The following is a 22977-nucleotide window of genomic DNA, read 5'->3' as shown; positions in this document are numbered from 1 at the left end:
AGAGACTGGCCCACAGAACTGAAACTATTCACAGGAAATGTTTGCTGACCCTTGATTTAGAGTTCAGATCAAGCATCACTCTCCTCTGTGAGACCTTCCCTGGGATTGCTCCTCTGGACTTTGACACTATCCCTAGCTGGCCCCATTAAAGCACTTATCGGCCTTATATCCCGATGGTCTGTCTTCGTCTCCCTCCCAGATAAGGAACTTTGTGAGGACAGAATCATATCTGACGTGGGTTCCCAGCTTTGCTCAGCACAGGGCTGAGCCCACAAAAGGCATATGTTGGCCAAATGAGTGAATAAAATGCACCTAATTCTCCACCTGGTGAACTCCTATCCATCTCTCGAAACCCACTGCAAATATCCCCTCCTTGAGGAAGCCTTTGCTGACTTCATCAGACAGAGTCCTCACTCCTCCAAGGGCTTTCCTACCCCTGGCCTGGCTGTGACTTGTCCCAGTGGACACCAGGTGGCCCCTGCTTTCCCTCTGCACCCTCCCTTCATCCTCACTCCCACCCACAGCCCCCAAGGCTGGCCCCTGCTCCCTACCTTGCCCGCATAATGCAGGACGCTGAAGTCGGCCTGATCCCGCAGAGTCCTTGGCCGCTGGAATTTGGGGTGACCACCCTGCTCTTGGGCCACCTTCTCCACAAAGGACTTGTCTGTGGCCTTTGGGAACCAGCACTCCTCATCCAGCAGAGCGAGGAGCCCAGGGGGGTTGGCCTGACCATTAACAGAGGAGGGCAGAAGAGTTAAGTCAGATCCCCAAATACTGGACACTTAGGTTGCTGCTAATTTTTAGTTCTTGTGCCACTTGGGACCTACGAGCAAACACGAGAACAACCGTTATAGCCATCGATTAGCCCTTTGATTCGAGCCACGCCCTGTGGCAGGCATGTTCTGGGTTCTAATCATCCAGCAGCCACAAGGATCTATGCCGTTTTCCCCATTTAACCGATGGAGAGGCCTGAGGCCGGTGGGGTGAGGAGCTGGACCAAGGTCACGTGGAGGGTAGAGCAGCCGTGGGCTCACCGGCCGCTCGATGAGGTCGATGCAGGGCTGCAGGTCGAGGCCGAAGTCGAGGAAGGTCCAGGGGATGCCCTCGCGCTGGTATTCTTCCTGCTCCAGGACAAACATCGTGTGGTTGAAGAGCTGCTGCAGCTTCTCGTTGGTGTAGTTGATGCAGAGTTGCTCGAAGGAGTTCAGCTGCGGGGGGGAGGGACACATGAAAGAGGGGGACAGGGACCCGGAGGGGGCAGGAACCCGGGGGGAACAGGGACCCATAGAAAGGGGAGCAGAGACCCAGGGAGGGGAGGACAGGGACCCAGAGAGAGGGGGACAGGGACCCAGAGAGAGGGGGACAGGGCCACCGTGATGGAGCCCTCCCAGCCCCCAGCCAGGCACAAAGCGCAGACCTGGAAGATCTCAAAGCCGGCGATGTCCAGGATGCCCAGGAAGGAGGCGCCTTGGCGGGGGCTACGGTCCAGGGCTCGGTTGAGGCGCAGGACCAGCCAGCGGAAGAGGCGCTCGTAGGTGGCCTTGGCCAGGGCCTCCAGCGCAAAGTCAGCCTGCAGGTCAGGGCACACAGTGAGGGCCCAGCCTGCACATTAGTGCCCCCCGACCCCACCCTGCCAGCAGGGAGACACTGGGTGTGGACGGAGCCCCATCATGGTTCGTCAAGAGCAGTGACATTAACAACAGCAGATCATTAGTGACGCCCTACTGTGCGTCGGGCACTGTGTGAAGTGCTTGGGGGCACATTAGTTCATGAATATTCCACCCAACCCTTGAACCAATTTCCACGGCAGAACAGGTAAGAGGGTGGAATCTGGAGACCAACATCTAGATTGGAATCCTAGCTCTGCTACTTAGAGGCTGTGTGACCTCAGGCATGTGAATAAACCTCTCTGTGCCTCAGTGTCTTCATCTGTAAAATGGATCCTATCAATAGTACCTTGACTGACAGCAGAACCCAGGTCAGTGTGATCCCCAAGCTCATATCCGTCACTGTGCCTCCTCTGTCCTAGCACCTCGAGAGCCCAGCCTGGGGTCAGGCAGAGGCCTCTGCCCCAAAACTGGAATTCTGAAAACATCTAGTCTGTGTTCACCTCTCCCCACCCTCACTGCCACCACGCTTATCTGTGCTGCTCTCATCGCTTGCCGGCACTGTGACAGTGGCCTCCTTGTGTCTCATTGCTTCCACTGGGTCCCCCTGGACCCAATTCTCCACACAGTAGACAAGGGAATCTTTATAAAGACAAACTGAACCAAGTTATTCCCTGGCTTAAATCCTCACTGGCCTCCTGCTGCACTCTGCATAAAACTCACCTCCTTATTGTGGCTCCTAAGACCTCATGTGATCTGTCCCCTTCCAACCTCTCTGACTCCAGCTTCTACCACCCTCTCCCCCACTGTCTAGTCTCACTGATCTCCTTAATGTTCCCAACTTGCCAAGCTTGTTCCAGCCCCAGGGCCTTTACACATGCTATATTCCCTTTGTCTTGAACCATCCAAGTCTCAACTCAAATGTCACCTCTTCCGAGAAGACTTTCCCGAGCACCTCAATCCCCTCCTTTGAAGAAAGCACCCGTTTCTTCCTTTATTATCTGATTCCCTACTACAGCCTGAGCTCCCTGAAGGCGTGGTCTTTGTTTCCATGACTGCCTTTATTCTAGCACCTAGACCAGAGTCGGTAACTGAACAGACACTCAGCAAAAGTTTGTTGAGTGAGCGAGAAAAAACTTGCATAAGCTGCTTAAAAATCCAGGGCCCTCCCTGCGCCCACCTGCCGCCAGCCTTGCCCACCTGTTCCTTGGTCTGTGCTTTCTGCACGTAGTCCCGGCCAACTTTGATGCGGGGGGTGAGCAGGGCGCGGGAGAAATCTGTCACCCCCAGGCCCAGGAGGCGGCAGAGCTTCTGTGCAGCTGAGGGCGAGAGGCACCAAGATGCGATCAGCACTGGGAGGTGGGGACAGTGCAGAGTGGGGGAGGGGGGAGAGGGTGCCACCCCCCACTGTTGGTGGAACACCGGCCTTTCCCGCTAGAGGCATTACGGGTCCTAAAGGTGTGTGCATTCTCCAGCCCAATAATTCTCCTCCTGGAACCCTAAGTTGGCAAAAATAATTCTGGATGTGGGCAAAAGCTGGACTAGGAGGATGTTCGTCACAGCATTGTTTACAATGGGGAAAACCAGGAAGCAACCTGAATGTCCAACAGCTAGGGATTGGTTAGAGAGTCAGGGTGCATCCATCTGAACAAATGTTCTGCAGCCACTAAATGTTATTATTATAAATAATAATTATTTATAACATTATTATCACTAATTAATAATATAAGCATTATAAATAATTATTTACTAAATAAATAATCATTAAAAATTATTACACGGTACACTTAAGACATGTACATTTCATGATTTGTATGTTTCACTTCCAGTCCATGAAAGAACTGTAAACAAATATCGGATGCCAGTCATTGATATACAGGCTGAAGGGTCTGTACCAATATCTGAGATTTTGAAACGCGCCAGAAAAGGAGACGGATGAACAGAGGATGCAAAGATATTCGATAAAGCGAGTGTAGTAAAGTGTCAGTGGTAGAATCTTGGTGGTGGATCTGGGTGTTCGGTATAAAATTTTTTGAACTTTTCTATATGTTGGAAAATGTCTCAATAAAATGCTGGGGGAAAACTCTTGGAATAAGAGTTCAGTGAGGTGGCCAAACCTAAAAGAAATCTTAAAAAATTCACTGCTCTTCCCTATTTTTGTGGGAATAAAAAATTGCCAAAATGTTAATAGCTGTTTTGGCAGAAGATGGAGGAAGGGCTGTGTGGGCAGGTGTATTTCTTCTTTCGTCTCTGAATTAAAATGATCATTAAGAAGTGTTTTTGAGCCTCTATCACTTGCGTCACAGGAAGATAGTTACTACAAATACTCAGCTCCAGCAAAAGAGAAAAACACTGAGGAAGAGACACATTAAAATGTCAACAGTGGTTATTTCTGAGAGGTGATGAGGATTTAAATCAATCTCTCTCTCTCTCTCTCTCCCTCCCTCTGATGCAATTGCAATTTCTAATTCTCCTACAGTGATTTTGCATTATATGGGAATATTTAAAAACTGAAAAAACAGCATGGAGTACTATGCTGCCAGTAACAGGGTGACTTAACAGGGTTCTAAGCCCTTGGTGTGTACTTTGCCAGCCGGTGGAGCCTGGGGGCTGCTTCTCCAATTAATGTTTGCAAATGCAGAAAAGGAAATACAAGGGATTCCAAAGGAGATTAATTATACTGACATACAGTTCTCCTCACAGAGCCCAGGTGAAGCAACCCCAGTAGAGTTCTAGTTAATAATCTTGAAAAGTTACCCCCATTGCATTAAGGGGGTGGGGGGAAAGCAGGTTTCAAAACAGTTTATAAGGTCTGACCCCAATTTTGAAAATCAAACGAATGAGTATGTATAGCACACCTGCTGCGTGTGTGAACCTGGCCCCCAGATGTCACAGGGACAGCTCAGATCAGTGACATCGTGAGAGATGCCCCTTCCTTCATATGTTCTGTGTTGCACAGCTTTTGAAAACAGCCCATAGGGTGTCATAATCAGGACAGAAAGCTCTTCCCATCTCGAGGGGAAGGCGGCGTAAAGCAAGATTCCATTTCTGTGATAATTATTGATACAGACGTAGAACAAAGCCCAGAGAGAAATGCGCCCCAAAGTGTTAGCAGTAATTATGGGTAATTTCCCTGCCTTTATACTTCCCTGTCTTGCCATATTTTCTTCCCCATTCAGATTGTATTATTTTATAATAATAAAGAAGCAAAGCTATTTCCATTTTGATAAAAAAAGGAATATCAACTATACTTCTGCTGAAAGGCAAAAAAACCCCAGAAGTATATATACGCAGAGCGCAGAGGCCAGGAGGAGATATGGCCAGTGCTAATGCTGGTTTTCTGGGAGGGGCTGGGATGATAGAGGATCCTGCTGTCCGCGCCCCCTTCCACCTTGGCACACTGGTGTTGTTCAAATTTTCAGCAGAGCTCACACTTTTTATAATCAAGAAAAGAGTGGATGGTGTTATTTTGGTAAAGATTCAGCAAAGGGCAGGAAATCAGGGTGGTCCTGGATGGGAGGTGGGTCTGGCTGGGAAGGGAGGATGCTCTGTACGTAGGTGGGTAGCAGGCCATGTGGTGGTACCTGTGTTGTCAGGCATGGAGGCTTGATCGGTGTTCCGTTCTCTCTTCAGGACAATGTTGCCAAACTGGAGAACGGCCGAGACCATCCGCAGCATGGCTAAGGGGCAGCAGAGACACAGATCAGCGAGGCTCAGGGTCCTGACATGTGGTCTGAACTAGCCCCTTAGAAATCTAGCTTAAACAAGGACCTACTGTATAGCACAGGGAACTATACTCAATATCTTGTAATAACCTATAATGCAAAAGAATCAGAAAAAGAATAGATATATGTATATGTATGTATAACTGAATCACTTTGCTGTACACCTGAAACTAACACAACATTGTACATTAACTACACTTCAATTAAAAAATAAGATAATAAAAAAAAGAAATCTAGCTTAAAAACCTTATGTCAAATTATACCACCACCTGACACCAAGCAGGTCTTAAATACATGAACGGATAAATGAATTCTGTATTTTATTTTTTGGCCACACAGCGTGGCACGAGAGATCTCAGTTCCCTGACCAGGGATTGAACCCGTGCCCGCTGCAGTGGAAGAGCAGAGTCATAACCACTGGACCTCCAGGGAAGTCCCTGAATTCTGTATTTTATATTCAAAGTTTGCTTTATCGTCATTTGGTGTCTGCTCATGTCCATTTTATAGAGCAATGCATAGAAGATTTAAAAGGATTTAGAGAAATGAATGAGGAAGATCTTTAGCAATATGGATAGATTTCTAAAATATCGAGTAAAAAATTCGAGCTGCAGAATGGTATATATGGCAACCACTATCTATACAAAAAAAAAAGGCAGAAAATGTCAAGGTCAGTCAATTTTCCTTATTCTTGGTAATTATGTTCTATAGGGTCACCTGAAACACTGAATTATCGAATGTGAACAAATGTTCCTATGGGGGAATACAGGTTTGGTTCCTGGGAGCCTCTGGTCACATTTTCATCAACTGATCAATGCATCACCTTGGTTTATGTGTATTTCTGTTTAAAGACACCTTATCTGATGGGAATGTAAACTGGTGCATCACTATCTAAAACAGTATAGAGGTTCCTCAAAAAACTAAAAATAGAATTGCAGCAATCCCACTCCTGGGCATATACCCAGACAAAATTCTAACTTGAAAAGATACAAGCACCCCTATGTTCACAGCAGCACTATTTACAAAAGCCAAGACATGGAAGCAACCTAAATGTCCATTGACAGATAACCGGATAAAGAAAATGTGGTACATATATACAATGGAATACTACTCAGCCATAAAAAAAGAATGAAATAATGCCATTTGCAGCAACATGGATGGACCTAGAGATTATCATAGTAAGTGAAGTAGGTCAGAAAGAGAAAGACAAATATCATATGATATCACTTATATGTGGAATCTAAAATACGACACAAATGAGCATATCAATGAAATTGAAACAGACTCACAGACATGGAGAACAGACTTGTGGTTGCCAAGGGGTGGGGGGTAGGGGAGGGAAGGAGTGGGAGTTTGGGATTAGCAGATGCAAACTAGTGTATATAGGATGGATAAACAACAAGGTCCTACTGTATAGCACAGGGAACACTCTTCAATATCCTGTGATAAACCATAATGGAAAGGAATATGAAAAAGAATACACACACACACACACACACACACACATGTATATAACCCAGTCACTTTGGTATACAGCAGAAATTAACACAACATTGTAAATCAACTATACTTCAATAAAATTTTTTTAAAGACATCTTATCTGATATACAGCATTGATTCACATTGAACTCACAACCAACATTAGCTACAACTGGAGTCTGAAGGAAGCTCTTCTCACACACGTATTTTCTCTGTAAAGCACATCACAGCCTTCCTGCTCTTAGGGACACCGGACAGCATTAAGCACTACATTTAGGGGGACATTTCAGACAGTGAAATCACCCACCAAAAAGCACCCCAAAACTGAAAAGCATGGCACTCAACAGACTGTAGAAAGGACAGTGGTTTACAGTATGGGCTGGAACAAGAAGGCTGAATGTCACCCCGTGAGACTTCAGTTGGGTGCACACTGGGCAACTCAAAACTTTCACTCCTCTATGCATGACAGCAATGACCACAAAAGCACCAGGATATCTGATTTGGGGGTTACGAATAAATGTCGTGTGTAGGTGAATTCTCCAACTCGAACATCGTAAAAGAAGATCGATTGTATTAATATTTGCACGTCTGCGCAAAGCGGCTAGAAATCTCGCCGTGAGTGGGCAATGCTGCCCCCTAGAGGACGTCTCGGGAACGTGCAGGGGTTGGTTAGCATAGGGATGGGGGCCACCCTGGCAATGTTTCTGGATGCCACAGAGATTGGGCAGGTGGGAACCAGAGGCGTTGCCCTTCTGTATCACAAAGAGTTGCCCACATTCCGTTTGATTGCGAAACGTCCCAGTGGACATTCACGTCTGTGAAATCATGGTTTGGAATGCTCTGAGACTAACCCCAGCAGTTTTATGTATACACACAAAAGTGTTTTGTGTTTGGTTTTAATACACAGTGCATTTTCTAGGAGGATAGTCACTGAGGAATCCGAGGGAAGGCTGGTCTTGGTTTTGTTCAGAACTTATCAAGATTTGGTCATCGCGTCAAAGCCTCCTCGTCTCCACCCGCGAAGCTGCCCGCGGCTTGGAGTGGACCATATAACACGCCTACATCAGGCTGGGCTCCTGCCTGCTGCTTTCGAGGTGATGCTTCAGACCAGCGCCAACACCCAGCTACCTCATTCACGTTCCTCCTAGAACAGTCTTCACGATTTATGGATTGAAAAGGACACTGATCTATTTTCACTTACTCCGTGCCAGGTCCTGTTCCAAACACTCACAAATGACCTCATGTCACCTTTGGAACAACTCACTGAGCCAAATCCTGCAATAGCATCTTGCGATGGGAAACAGTAAAACCCCCATTTGACAGACAGGGAAACCGAGGCACATTCGGGTAATCAACTTACCCAGGATCACCCAGCTCATAAGCGGCATGGCTGAGACACACCCGGCGGTCTGGCCCTGGGGTCTGTATTCTTAACGGCCGTGCAGCCCTTTCCGTCCCTCTTTCAGCATAAAATTCGGACGTTTGTACGAACGTAGAGCACACACAGAAAAGCACACAGAGCACCTCCATGCCGCGCAGTGAGATCTTACAAAACGAACACACCAGTGGGCCAGCCCCTCAGAAGCCCCCTTCTGGCCACTCACTGAATTCGGACAGATGGCACACTCACAGGATTGCAAGGAAGAAACCAGGTTCAAAAGTGCACGGACTGTACGGGTCTGTGCGTTCCAAATTCAAGAGCGGGCGAAACAACTCCATGTTGTTAGATGCCAACACAGTGGTGATGGGGGTTGCGGCGAGGGGAAGGGGCTTGAGGGGGCTTCGAGGTGCGGGTGATATGGGGCGTCACCTGCAGAAATTCCCCTGAGCTGGGCGCTTTGGCACCGCGCTCATTTGCCGGTGTCTGTGCTACGTAAGCTTCTGTACAAAGTTTACTTAGGAAAAGGGAGTGGCGGAAGGTGGAGGGGGGAGCCCTTCTGGGAGACCCATGCCAAAAATGCGTAACCCGAATCTAATCACGAGGAAACACACGCACGTTGACAAAACAACTGGTCTGTAATCTCCCCAAGTGTCAAGGTCACGAACGATAAAGACTCAGGACCGGTTCCAGATGGATGGAGAGTAAAGTGTGACGACTAGATGCAACGTGTGTGATCCTGGACTGGGGAAGTGTGTGTGTGTGTGTGTGTGTGTGTGTGTGTGTGTGTGTGTGTTTAACTTAAAAAAAATTTTTTTTGCTATAAAGGACATTATTGGGACAGTTGGCATAAGGTCTGTGGATTAGATAACAGTACTAACAGTGCCAATGTTAATTTCCTAATGATGATACTGTACTGTGTTTGTGTCAGAGAATGTTCTTAGGAAATAAGCACAGACAGATTCGGCGGGGGGGGGGGGCGATAAGATGAGTAATGCCCCCTCTCCGCAAAATGTCCACGGTCTGAATCCTGTGAATGTTACCTTGCAGGGAAAAATAGACTTTACCGATGTGATGAAATTCAGGATCTTAAAACGGGAGATTAATCTTGCATTATCCAGGTGGGTCCGAAACATAATCATAAGCGTTCTTATAAGAGGGAGGCAGAGGGGGAAGGCCACATGAGCAGAGGTTAGAGTGATGCATTTTGGTTTTTTTTTCAATTTTTTTGGCCGCGCCGCGTACCTTTCGGGATCTTAGTTCCCCAACCAGGGATCGCACCCAGGCCCTGGCATGAAAGCGCAGAGTCCTAACCACTGGACCACCAGGGGAGTCCCTAGAGTGATGCATTTTGAAGACGCAGAAAAGGGCCATGAGCTAAGGCATACGGGTGGCCTCTGAAAGCTGAAAAAGGCAAGAAAACGAATTCTTCCCAGAGCCTCCAGAAGGGACCTGCTCTGCTGACACCTTGACTTTAACGAGTAAGACTGATTTTTGACTTCTGACCTCCAGAACCGTGAGGGAATAAATGTGTGTTGTTATAAGCCACTAGGTTTGTGGTCATTTGTGACAGTGGTCATCGGAAATATGAAGGGTGAAGGGATCCCTGGGCTACACCCCCACTCTCGAACAGCTCAGAACAAGTAATTAGAAAGACAGACAAGGATAAAGCAGATGTGGCAAGATGGTAATGTTTGAGGACTCTGGGAGAAGGTATGCGGCGATTTTGTGTACTCTAAAACTTTTCTGTAAATCTGAAATTATTCAAAATAAAGAGGTTAGGGACTTCCCTGGTGGTCCAGTGGTTGAGACTTGCGCTCCCAATGCAGGGGGCCCAGGTTCGATCCCTGGTCAGGGAACTAGATCCCACATGCTGCAACTAAGAGTTTGCATGCCGCAACTAAAGACTCCCCATGCCACAACTAAAAGATCCTGCATGCCACAACTAAAAGGATCTCACATGCTGCAACAAAGATCTCGCGTGCCGCAACTAAGACCCAGCACAGCCAAATAAGTATTTTTTTTTTAAAAAAAAGAGGTTAAAAAAAATCCCTGAAAACAGAAGGGGGGGTGTTGGTCACTGGCCTGACAGCTTCAAGAAGCCTTACTCTGAAGGACACACAAGAAACAGCTAACAGAGGTGGCCTCCTGGGAGCCCGGGACACTGGAATGATCAAAGACTTTTAGTTCTTTTTGAATTTCATACCCCTTGAAATGTAGTCAAAAAAAAGATCACTGCTGAGAAAAGACTCAGTTTCTGGAATTAGACAGTGAAATTGCAGTGATGAGTCACACCACCTTGTGAATATGTTACAAATACTGAACTGTATACTTGACAATGGCGAATTTTACGGTCCATGAATTCTAGTCCCCCAGGGAAAAAAGGTTTTGGTATAGTTTTCGGGGCACGCTGGGGTGTGCAACAAATCTGAATTTTCCTTTCGATCTCCATCAGGATCGTAACTCCTTGTGGAAAGTATCTGTTCCTTATTCACCTTCTAACTGTATCCTCTGTATACAGTAAGCACTCCATAAATGCGTTCACGAATGAACTTCAGCTTGCCACTCTGGGGGGAAGAATTCCTTCCACAGTCCCCACTACTTCTGGGATTCAATCTTATCCCTTATCAAGGTCTTCGGCACCCTGTCCCCGATCCTCCCACCTGCTCCAGCCTCGGGTCCCCTCAGTTACTCCAACCAGCCAGGCCAACCTCTTTAATCCCCGCCAACACCTGACACCCTCTCTTGCCCCCAGGCTTTTGCCCTGGGAGTTCCCTCCCCATAGAGGCGGTCCAGAACCACCTACACCTGCTTAATTCCTGCCTGACCATCAGGGCTCAACCAAGCGCCGCCTCCTCCAGGGGCTGCCCCGCCCCTTCCGAAACCCCGCCCCCCACCCCCCTGACCCACAGTCACTACTCCATGCACCTTCCAGCCATCACTCTTCCAGGGGATCAACTTTAATCCACTTGTGTGATTTGATGCTCCCTGGGTCTCAGCGCTCCAGGGGGCAGGGGCTTGTTCTGTCTCGGTCACAGTTCATTTCTCCCAGGTCTGCAGGGGTCTGGCCCGCAGACTCCATCATGTGTTGAATGAATCGATATACGAATGAACAAATGGCCGAGAGTTAACTAGTGGGGGGTACATTACCGAGGCGTGACCTGGGGCAAGCCAGTGGCCTCCTGGGCCTAGGTTTCCCCTGCTGGGCAGTGGGAGGGGCTGGGCGGGGGGGTCAGGGGGCTGGGGTGTCGGGAACAGCCCAGGGTCCCAGAAACGCTGGGAGGTTTTGCAGCAGGGCAGCGAGGTACCTCCCGAAAGATAAATAAATGAGCACATCTCCTGATAGACTCACAAAGGCATCATCACCCCTAACAAACCGGATGATTATTCATTCTTAACATCAGCTCAGACCCGACCCAGACTCGAGCTCCCCCGGTGGCCTTTTACGGTTGGCTTCGGAACCTGCGTGGGTTCCAAGCACCCGGGGAACCTGACGCCTGAGGGGTTGGCAGTCAGCTCTGGCTGCTGACTTCAACCCAGCCGGCAGTAAGCAAGCCCCAACCTGCACGGGCGGAGGCGCGGGGCTGGCGAGGCTACGACGGCCTCACGTGACAGGAGCTCACCTCCCTGCGTGCTAGGCTGCCTGTTCCACCTCCCTGGTGGCATTTACGGCGCCAACGTGGATGGGAAGTGAGGAGGGGCGTGGAGGTCCTGCTTCCACTGGCCCCGAACGCTCTCTGCCCTGGGCTTCCCGTGGGCGACCCAGAGGCGCCCACCTGCCTCTCTGGAAACGGATCACGGGCTGGCTTTGGAGTCAGACCCGGGTTCCACCACCACCTCATCAAAGGCAGTGAGTCCTATAGGGCAGACACCCCACCTCCCTGGACCTCTGTGTCCTTCTTTTTGGCCATGCCATGAGGCTTGTGGGAGCTTAGTTTCCCGACCAGGGATCGAACCCAGGGCCATCCCTAACCTACGAGTCCTAACCACTGGACCGCCAGGGAACTCCCCATCTCTGTCTCCTCTTTCTTCCAAAGGAGAGTCTAGAAAAAAGGTGACTGGCTGGCTCCACTCCTTGGAAGTGAGACACAAAATCACACTGTTATGAGACCCCATCCACCTGCCACACCAGCAAAAGCAAAAAAGCTGACAACAGTGGTTGCTGACAACCACGTCGGGGGAACAGGTGCTCCAGACACAGGGTGGGAGAAACTGGAAACTAGCGCCACCTTCTGGACGGCGGCGAGGTCGATTCAGTACAATTTAAAAAAACAGAGTGGGGTTGGGGGAAGGGAAAGGGGCTGGGGGTTAGAGCTGAAAGCCAAGAAGTCATGAGCCCGTTAACTGCTGGATCTGGTGCCAGGTTCCTGGGGGAGGGGTGGGGGGTTCACGACCCTCTGCTCTCTACTTGCATACCTGTTTGAAAGGTTCCGTAAGAAAAAGGTAAAAAGCAAAATTATTCAGCAGTAAAAAGGAAGGAAGCACGGATACATACGACCACATGGATGAAACTTCAAACCATCATGCCGAGGGAAGAAAGCCAGCCACAGAGGATGATATATTGTATGATTCCATCTATATGAAAGGTCCCGGATAAGCAAATCCATAGACACAGGAAGCAGATCTGTGGTTGCCAGGGGCTGGCATTGGAAAACCAGCAGACGACCGCAAAGGGGAACCAGTTATCTTCTTGGGTCACTGAAAATGTTCTAAAATTGATTGTGGGGATGGCTGCACAGCTCTGAAGGTACTAAAAGCCACTGGCTTGTATTTGGCCATGACACAGGGCCTGCGGGATCTTAGTTCCCCAACCAGGGATCGAACCTGGGCCCTTGGCAGTGAAAGTGCGGAGTCCTAACCCCTGGACCGCCAGGGAATTCCCTGACATATAATTTGAATAGGTAAATGTTTTGGTATGTGAATGATATCTCAATAAGGCTGTTAGAGTTCCGTGAAAGCTGGATAAAACCAAAAACTGCACCTCTCCTTGGACTCAGTATTTTGTGGCTTAAGAACTGATCCTGCAGTTCTGTTCGCCCACGAGCACAAAGATCTACTTATAAGGATATTCCTGGCACTTTTTGATTCCAACAGCAATAGGAGGCAGTCACCCGAAGGGTGTGTCTGCAAGGGACAGACGGGTTACAAGAATCACAGTTCATCTAAACAGTGAAACCTTCTGCAACCACAAAAAAACCTGAAATTCACCTATACCTACAAAACCAGAATGACTGCCAAACACGCTGTTTGGTGGGAAAAGTAGGGGACAAAGCCCACGCTAGCACGGGGGGGCGATAAGCTGAGCGTTCTACCCCAGTGCCGCCCAGGACCCAGGCCAGGGTGCGGGGCCTGATGTGCCAGGTGTTTTCATTGTTACTTGGTGCCTCTGAGCGGGTACTGGGAGGAAGGTCAGGGAGGTGGGGCCCATCTGGATCAACCACTGTGCAGGAACTTTTAAATCAGGAGAGAAATACAGTAACATTTTTTTTTTGGGGGGGGTGGGCGGGCAGCATGCAGGATCTCAGTTCTCCCACCAGGGATTGAACCCATGCCCCCTGCAGTGGAAGCGCAGAGTCTTAGCCACTGGACCACCAGGGAAGTCCCAGAAATTCGGTAACATTTTGATCAACATTACAGAAGAACATCAGCCCTGGGGCTGGAGAATAATGTGTGTCTTTTCTTACATGTCTGAAATATTTCTGGCAGGAGATGCAGGAAACTTAACAGTGGAAAACTGGGCTCAGAGGGGCCCAGGGCGACTCGGTTTTCACACGATGACCTTTGATCATATTCAGATTATGTCACTACATGCCGACGGTGCTGCAAAATTTTTGTTTCGGGACTGGAAAAATTGGAGCTGCTACCCGCGCCCACCACACGGCAGGAGGGTTACTTGAGGTGACCTGTGTCAGGAGGGCAGGCGGTACCTGAGGGGCTCAGGCCCCCACTGTGGCCTCCATCTGAATTTGTTTGTCAGTTGCCCAGGGAGGAGCAGGGCAGTTACGCAACCCGTGGTTGGGAAATCTAGCAGGGAGGCCTGGGACCCTGTGTCAATATGCCTGAGGACGCTGGCCTGTATGCTGCCTGGGTGGACAGCCAACCTGGCACTGGGTCTCCAGCCCTCCCCATTGGCCCTGGAGCCCACAGTGGCTCCCGAGGCCTTCCGCAGCCCCAGAGACCAGAGGAGAATGAGACTCAGCACCGGACCCGCTCAGAACTGGAAATCAAGGTCTCCACGGGACTGGTGAAAGGAATCACAATTCATCCAGACAATGAAATGCCAGGTAGCCGGAAAAAAGACTGAGATTTCCCCCTCTATGTGCGCATAATGGGTTGAATCGTGTCCCCCTACTCCCTCCAAAAATACATTAAAATCCTAATGCCTGGGACCTCTCAGAATGTGACCTGACTTGGGTATTGGGTCGTTGCAGCTGTAATTATTTAAGTTAAGATGAGATCACACGGGAGTGCGGTGGCCCCTACTCCAAAATGAGGGGTGTCCCATAAAAGGGGAGATTTGCATACAGATGCTTGGGCAGGGAGGCGCGCGCACCGCATGAAGCTGAAGGCGGAGGTCAGGTGACGTTTCTAACGAGGAAACCACCAGAAGTTAGGGGAGGGGAAGGCAACAGATTCTCCCAGGACCGACCAACCCCACCAACACCTCGATCTCGGACTTCTGGCCTCCAGACCTGGGACATGATCAATTTCACTTGTTTAAGGCACTCGGTTTATGGTGCTTTGTGATGGCAGCCCTGGCAAACGAATACAGTACTGTAACGGAACTACTGTCAAAATGTACTGTTTGGTGAGAAAGGTGGGGGGCAAAGCAGCAGAACACGGATAATGAGCTGAGTATTTCACCCCAGTGCCCCCGAGCCCAGACCAACCAAGGAAGACCCTGGGCCAGGGGCAGGGTCTTCCCTGCACCCTCGCTTCAGCCTCCTCCTGCCCTCCAGTCCATCCTCCACACAGCCCAGAGCTGCTCCTCCACGGCTCCCAGCCCACCCATGGCTCCCCAGTGCCCTCAGGACAAATCCCAGCCCCTCAGGCTGGCATTTGAGACCCCACCTGCCTCTGTGGCTCCATCTCCCCACTCCCCTGGGTCACCCACTAATTGAATCCATTCGAGAAGTTTCAATTCCTCAAACATGCCACACCTTTCCTGCCTCAGGGCTTTTGCACACGCTGTTTCCCCCCCGCCTAGACTGCTCTTCACAGATAGCACCAATGCTCACACCTTCGGCTCTCCAGGCCTTTGCACAAACATCACCATCTCAGTGTGTCCTTCCCGATCCCCTACTTAAAGCTTCCTCCTTCCTCCGTTCCCTGTTTTAGTTTTCAAACCAAGCAATGAATGGCCAGGTGTCCACCCCCATCCTTCATGGGGGGCTCTGGGCTCATGGTTCACTCACAGGTGATTTCCTCGTGGGTGAATCCCAGGACCCGCAGGGACTCCAGTGTCTCCTGGAAGAGCTCACGCTCCTGGCCCAGAGAGGATGATGGCCCGTTGGTCAGGAAGCGGTAGTGGGAGAACGGCTCCAGGAGGAGGTCGGCTGTAGGAATAACGGGGGGAGGCCAAGGTCAAGAATGAGCTGTAGAGTCAGACTCAAGTCCCGGCTTCCTCAATGGCCACCCCAGGAAGAGCATCACTTCCCCACTAGGAACCTCGGTCTTCTCCTCTGTCAAACGAGTGGGGATCCGTTCTTCAAGGGTTTGGTGGGAAGGGCCAGGCGTGAAGTGGGTACTTAGCACATATTAGACCTTTCCTCTTCCCTCCTTCCATATTGATCCTCAAGTCGCAGAGTTGCCCAGAGAAGGCAGGAGCCGCCCACTGGCAGAAGCAACAGGGCTGCGGGTGCCTGAGTTAGCAGAAGCCATGGGACAGGAGGGGTCGATGGCACAGGGTTCGGAAGCCACCGTAAGCAGGAGGCTGGGTGCGGAGGGGCCAGGAGGCGGCCCAAGCTACGGGGTGGAAGAAGCCAGAATGACAGGGAGCCACAGGGCAGCGGGGCCACTGTAGACGAGACAGCCTTGGGGCGTTTCCACAGCCAGAGGGCTGGAGGAGCGCAGAGCAGGAGACAGAAGGAGTCTCAGGCAGGAGCCATGAGGCAGCAGGAGCCTACAAGCCACGCAAACCACGATCTTCGGGAACCACGAGATGGCAAAGCTGGAGTTGTTACAGCACCCGCTGGAGTAAGCAGAGCCCCGGAGTTTCAGGAGAGAAGTGAGTGTGGGCAGGAGACACGTGGCCACGTAGCTGGCATGAGCAAGACCCGGGAGACAGCGGGAACCAGAGGGCAGCAGAGTCTGGGGGTGGCAGGAGTCGAGAGGCGGCAGAAACCAGGGGCGGTGGGATCCGGGAGGCGAGAGAATCCACCACCCAGCAGGAGCCTGACACAAAGCAGGTGCTTGACAAAGGTTAGTGCCTCCCATGTCCTCCGCCCCAGGGGGTCCACACGCGGCTACCATCCAGACCCCGGGGAGGGGTGGGGAGCCACTGGACACTAACCCTTGAGCTGCTCCCCGGCGCCTCCCAGCAGCTGGTAGAAGATGTGGAAGCTGCATTCGTCCTTGGCCTGGCGGATGGCCCTCGACTTCTCCAGCAGGTCTGGGCGGGGGGTGAGTTAAGGTGCTACATGGAGGGGAACCCCCGCTATCCCGTGGAACAGTGGAGTCACTCATAGCCCCGGCCGGCGACCTGGTCGCTAACTGGACCAGTGGCTTTGGACATGTGTCACTTAAGCCTCAAGTCTTAGTTTCCTCATCTGTGCAAGGGGCCCGATAATAACACCCGTCCATGAGTCTATGAGGTGCTGTCGGGGTAAATGAGTTATTATGTGTCAAACACTGGAGCTGTGCCTGGTTTTTCGTTACCAAGGATAAGAATACCTCCTGCTGTCATGACCCTCTCAGCCTCAGTTTCCCCGTATGACTACTGGGGCTCTCAGCTTCTCCCTCTGGGAAAGCCACATGGCACGTTTACACACTGAAAATTGGTGAGACGCCTTAAAGGAAAATAAAACATCTGATAATTGGTGTGGCCGTCTGTGTCCTTCACTCAGGGACCTCCGAGCACATATTGTGCACAACTGTCATAATGCAGGACCTGCCTTGGGGAGCCTCGCCCAAGGTGGACTGCAAACCATTGACCCAACACCCTGGGGCGCTAACCTGCTTGGGTGAGACAGGGAGGACCCACGGGAGGAGGTCCCACAGGGCAAGGTGGGCTGAAGGGAGCATGCACGACCTGTGAGACCCTGGGTGATGACAGCCCCGAGCCTCGTTTTCCTCGTCTGTGAAATGGGATAACAGCATCTGCCTCACAGGGTTACAGAGACGAGGAACTGAGTTAACATATGGAGAGTCCTCAAGACACTGCTAGGCACGCAGTAAACCCTCAAGAAATGTTGGACATGCTGATGCTGGTGTGAGGGGTCAGGCCAAGCCCGGGATCCATCTGTTTGACCCCGGGGGTGGCACCTGCCCCGCGAACACCAATGACCACAGGCTGGTCATTGGCCCCGAGGCAGAGACAGCCAGGAAGGAAAGCCGTGCCTGGTGGGGGCAGCCCCAACTGGATGGGGAGTGTAGATGGGAGAAAGTTAGCGTTTGGAAGCAGGCAGAGAAGACTCCGGGGTCCGTGGAGGCCTGGGATGGCAGGATGGATGGGGCAGGGAGAGCCGTGAGCTCTAAGAAGTTGTGTGAGCAGGAACCGTGATGCAGAGGGGTGACGGGCCGCAGGAACTGTGGGGATCAGAAGCTGGTGGCGGCAGGGGACATGAGGCCTTGAGCCCAAGGAAGAAGTTACCAGGTGGCAGCAGAGTCCATGGGGCCCAGCTGCTTGACAGCGAGATCCCTGTTTCCTTACTCCCTAAGCCCTCTTAGGAAAAACCCTTCACCAACACACTGCTTCTCAACCCTCCCCCCAGCCCCCGATTACGGGGGGTGGGGGGAGACAGTGAGCTTAGATACCGAGGGGATGGGGATGTGATTTGTTATGAATATCAATATTAACATTATAAGGACACTGCTAATCTAATCATTCATTCCTAATAATGATAGCTCATTCTTTTTTTTTTTTTTCCTCCGTGCCACACGGCTTGTGGGATCTTAGTTCCCGGACCAGGCAGGGACGGAACCCGGGCCCTCGGCAGTGAGAGCGCCGGGTCCTAACCACTGGGCCGCCAGGGAGTTCCCAGAGAGCTCATGCTTGAGTGCTTACGATGTGACAGGTGCCACGCTAAGAACCTGCCTCACTCCAGACCCTTCCAGAGTAGGTTCAACGATCCGTCCCCTTCTACAGAGGGGGAAACTGAAGCCCGGAGAGGTCAAATCACGTGCTCAAGAGCCTCAAAGTGTCAGAGCTGGGATTCGAACGCGGGTGGGTGTGATTTCTTTGCTCGTTCTCTTATGCGCTGCACTCCTGGAGCTTCTGGGGTTTATCTTTTAAATTCCTACCGAGCATGTGTGGGAAAGGTTTGACACAGCCGGCCTGAGCCAGCCGGCCTGCAAAGCCCGCCTCTGGCTGGTGTCTGGGAATCTGGATTTCGGGAGGGTTCCCAGCCTTCCTTGGCTGATAGGAGGGGCTCCCTGCACCTAAACTGTTTGTGCAAAACAACATGGTTTCTTCTGAACACCCGCTTTCCTGCAGGGACTCCGGAATTTGGGTACGTGCCAGGGAGAGGGTGCCTATGTGATCAGCCCCCAGTAAAAACCCTGGGCACGGAGTCTCTGATGAGCATGCCTGGTAGAAAACATTTCACACATGTTGGCATACCTGGGAATTAAGCACGTCCCGTGTGACTCCATGGGGCAAGGCCTCTGCTCCCCCACCCATTCAGCCCCACACGCCTTCCCCTTTTGCTGCCTGCGCTCGCGACCTTTCTCTATGGTTAAGTCATAGCCGACCCTCCGCCCCATAGCGAGGCTGGGCTGGCCTTCTCCTAAAAGCTCCGGGAGGCCCTGCCCTCCTCCCTTCATGTGGAGATGCTGCCTCTGCCCCTTCCTGAGGTTCTAGGATCCTTCCCCTTGTGCAGAGGGGGAAACTGAGGCACAGTTTCTGAGCTGCAGGGAGCCAGGTTTCCCGGCGAGTGTGGACGCCTGTTTTCCGTAAGCGGTGAGATCCCAAGAGCCACCCTCCTTGGCTGCCACCCCTCGTCCCCCCACCAGGCACCCCTCTGGGAGGTGAGAGGATACAAGTCTCGATGTTGGCGCCCACGATGTACCCGGCAACGTCGAAGTTGATGCGGATGAATTTGCCCTGCGAGGGAAGCGGGTGGAGGGACTTAGCCAAGGATCCCGTGGGCCTAGAGAGCACCGCCAACCCGCACTCACCCCTCCCAGAGCCAGGGCTGCCTCTTGCTTTCTCCCTCCACTGAACCCCACTCCAATCGTGAGGTTCCAGTTCGGGGGGCAGTTCCTAGGGGAATTCAAGGTCCAGGCCCCTTTGACTTCTTTCTTTGGGACCCAGGTCCCCAGCTCCTTCATCCCTCAGACCTAGGAGCCACGGCCCCCAGGCCCCTCCCCCTTCAACAGACCCATACGTCCTGCCTCCCCTCCACCATCCTCCTAAACTCCCAGCTCCTGTTTCACTGACTCAGGCCCAGGCACCGCCCTCCCCCAGCACTCACAAATCGGGAGGAGTTGTCATTCTTTACTGTCTTGGCGTTGCCAAAGGCCTCCAGGATGGGGTTGGCCTGAAGAAGCTGCCGCTCCAGCTCACCCTGCAGGGGCGCGGGGGAGGACCCGTCAGTGGGGGGAGGGGGTTGGCCCAGCTGTAAGGGGGGTGGGTCTGGGTCACAGCTGGCTGAGTGTCTGTGGGGGGGGGGCCTTTGTGTGTCCGGGTGTGTGCCCTCTTTCCCGCATGTGGGTCTTGCCCTTCAGTCTACTGGGAAGGGAACGAGGAAACATCTGAGGAAACATCTCCAGGATACATTGTTAGTGGAAACAAAACAAAACAAAAAGCACGCTGCAGGAAAATGCCTACAGTGTGATCCCATTAATAAAAAATAAACTGAGGGAAAAGCACACCACAAAACAGGACTCCTATTTCTATAAGGATAGACATGTCAGTAAACATTTAGAGAAAGGCCTGCAAGGATACACACCAAACTGTCAACAGCATAAGACACTCCAAGGAAGGACTGAGAGAAGGAAAGAGGAATTTCACTTTATCTGATTGTTGTTGTTGTTACAGTGAATATGTACTCATGTATCACTTGTAGAATTAAAGAAATATCTACACCATCCGTGTAAAGTGCTTCGAACTGTTTGGCAGCTTGGTAGTCTCCTCCCCCAGTCAGGCTGATCCATGGGTAGGGATTTTTTATTGATTTATTTTTTTAAGATAGGAACCTTTTTTTGAAATTGAAGTATAGTTGATTTAGAATATTGTGTTAGTTTCAGGTACACAGCAGAATGATATGGCTATACATATATATGTATATACCTATATTCTTCTTTTTCCGATTCTTATCCATTATAGTTCATTACAAGATATTAAATATAGTTCCCTGTTCTATACAGTAAATCCTTGTTGTTTATCTATTTTATACCTGGTAATGTGTATCTCTTCGTCCTCTACTCCCAGTTTATCCCTCCCCCCACCCCCATGGGTAGGGATCTTATTCTGAACTTCCCTACAGCCACCTCAGTGGCAGAGCCAGGAACATAGTAGGTGCTCAGTCAACAGCAATCCCCTTCCCCTCTTTCCTAGCCAGGCTCTCAAAGACACCAACTATTTCTTCAAGTGCCCTGTGAGCCCTCAGACACTAGCCTGAGCTGGGTGTACACATCAAGCCCACCGTAACTATCAGTGTGGGTCTGTGGGCTGTGTGAACTCGTGGTGTCTGTGGGCTCTGTCTACATATATTTACCGGATCAACAATAAATGGTAGTTTGGGCCTCTGGGTTGTTTTGCATTGGGATCTGTGGCCAGTCTGCACAGACACAGTAGGGCTAACAGAAACGGCTGTGTGGTTGGGGTCTGCACATGTGCGGCAGGACCACACTAATGGCAGCATGGGCCCTAGGTGTGTGTGTGCAGTAGGGCTGCCATAAGCAACAGTGGGGTGAGGGGGGCCTGTGGCACACAGCAGGGTTGTGTGAAGTGACAGCGTGGGGCTGGGCGTGCACAGCACGGGACTGTCGTAAGTGGCAATGTGGCTTCCTGGCAGGGGTGCCCACCGGTGTCCGAGGGGGCCCTGTCTGCCAGGAAGACTGTGGTTTGGGGTGACCCAGGTGGTATGAGGGGTGACAGGACTCGAGGCGATTCCCCACTACTCACATAAGACACGGTGTTGGTGGAGGCCTGAGGAAGTCACAGGACACGAGACACGGACCGGGACACGGAGCAGGACACAGCACATGGAACGTGGACAGACACACAGGTGAACTGGTGGTCTCAGGTGGTGGGTGGGGTGAGGCGGAGAGACAAGGGGCTGGGGAAACTGGCCATGTGGAGTGGGGTGGCATCGGGGGGGAGGGTTACCCACAGCACCTGGGGTTTGAATCCAGGCTGGTCCTTCCTGGGTGTGTGGCCTCGGACAACCAATTCACCCCAGCTGTGACTCTTCCCGTCTTTAACGCAGGAAGACCACACCCACCTCACCGGCGTGTTACAGTAATAGAAGCAAAGGGACGGGCACTATATAAATGCTCACTTACAGAGCAAACCTGGGCATTGCCGGAACCTAAACAGGCCTGACGCACAGTGGATGCTCTGGAATGTAAGCACCTACTGTGTGCCAGGTGCTGTTCCAAGGGCCAATGAGGCCAAGGACTGGCCTTCACATTTTTGTGTCTACCCTGCCTCTGCTCCCAGCACTATATCAGGCACACAGTAGGGACGCAGGGGGTATGGGCAGCCAGGAGAAGGCCCACAACTGTGTCCCTCCATGAGGGAGGCAGGGAGTTAGTTATGGGGGGAAGCAGAACCTGAGATGGAGGGGGCCTTGCTGGTGGCAGGGTCCAGAGTATGTCCCAAGGCAGGTCACTTACCGGGACACCCGGCTCCTTCCTGCCCTTTGGCGATGATGCCACGTGGGCGAGGTACTGGATGACTTTCTTGGTGTTTTCTGTCTTCCCAGCCCCAGACTCCCCGCTAAGGGGGGGCACAAAGGGAAACAAAAAGGGTCAGCAATGTTCCGAGGTAAGCCCCGCCCATTCCAAGCAGAGCCACTCCCAGCCGGGACCCCGCTTCCTCCAGGAAGTCCTTCAGGATTACTCACGTGCAGAGAATGGATTGATCCTCACGATCTGTAGGGGACAGAGGGGGACGTGTCACCGGGGAGGATTTCTCCAGCGAGACACTGGCCACCCTCTTTTCAAAATCCTTCCGAAGGGCTAAGGAAAAGCTTGGATTTTGACATGTGACCCTCCTGGATTCTAATACCTAATCCTAACTCAACCTCTCATTTGCTGTGTGACCCTGGGAAAGCAGCTACCTCTCTCTGAGCCTGTGTCCTCACCTGTAAAATGGAGACAACAAACTCCAACTGAACAGAATGTGATTCATTCAACAAACTTCAATTTGAGTCCCTACCGTGTGCTGCCTTGTGCTGAGTGTGTGAAATTCAAAGACATGAGAGTGAGATCCTGGGCCCCAGGCTCAGCCTCTAACGGACAACAGGCCACAGAATCATAGTTATGGTGACTGGTGGCCCATTGGTGGGTCATCTGCCCAACCTGAGGGCAGAGAGCACAGCTCAGTCCCCACCATCTCCTCCTGCGCTCGCCCTGGGCTTGACACAACCCTTCAACAAATGCACACTGACCACCTACTAAGTGT

General features: G+C 51.4%; 1 protein-coding gene across 5 annotated transcripts in view; it reads right to left on the bottom strand.

Annotated features, from left to right (window-relative positions):
• MYH14 (myosin heavy chain 14) overlaps positions 1–22977 on the bottom strand; it is a 90280-nt gene that overhangs the window by 54217 nt on the left and 13086 nt on the right. For 4 of the 5 annotated variants that reach the window (XM_004286149.4, XM_033417248.2, XM_033417251.2 and 1 more), the window contains 12 exons: positions 22418–22445; positions 22188–22290; positions 21475–21498; positions 19820–19912; positions 19386–19449; positions 16699–16797; positions 15602–15742; positions 5192–5287; positions 2808–2926; positions 1418–1570; positions 1035–1208; positions 552–725 (listed from right to left, as the gene is read on the bottom strand). In XM_004286149.4, coding sequence (XP_004286197.2) covers positions 552–725; positions 1035–1208; positions 1418–1570; positions 2808–2926; positions 5192–5287; positions 15602–15742; positions 16699–16797; positions 19386–19449; positions 19820–19912; positions 21475–21498; positions 22188–22290; positions 22418–22445 — 1268 coding nt within the window. The remainder of the gene's footprint in view (positions 1–551; positions 726–1034; positions 1209–1417; positions 1571–2807; positions 2927–5191; positions 5288–15601; positions 15743–16698; positions 16798–19385; positions 19450–19819; positions 19913–21474; positions 21499–22187; positions 22291–22417; positions 22446–22977) is intronic. The other variant, XM_049703355.1, reaches the window with a different exon arrangement.

The sequence above is a fragment of the Orcinus orca genome, chromosome 20, assembly GCF_937001465.1.
Source record: "Orcinus orca chromosome 20, mOrcOrc1.1, whole genome shotgun sequence".
Classification (NCBI taxonomy): domain Eukaryota; kingdom Metazoa; phylum Chordata; class Mammalia; order Artiodactyla; family Delphinidae; genus Orcinus; species Orcinus orca.
This window is presented reverse-complemented; position numbering and strand designations above follow the sequence as displayed.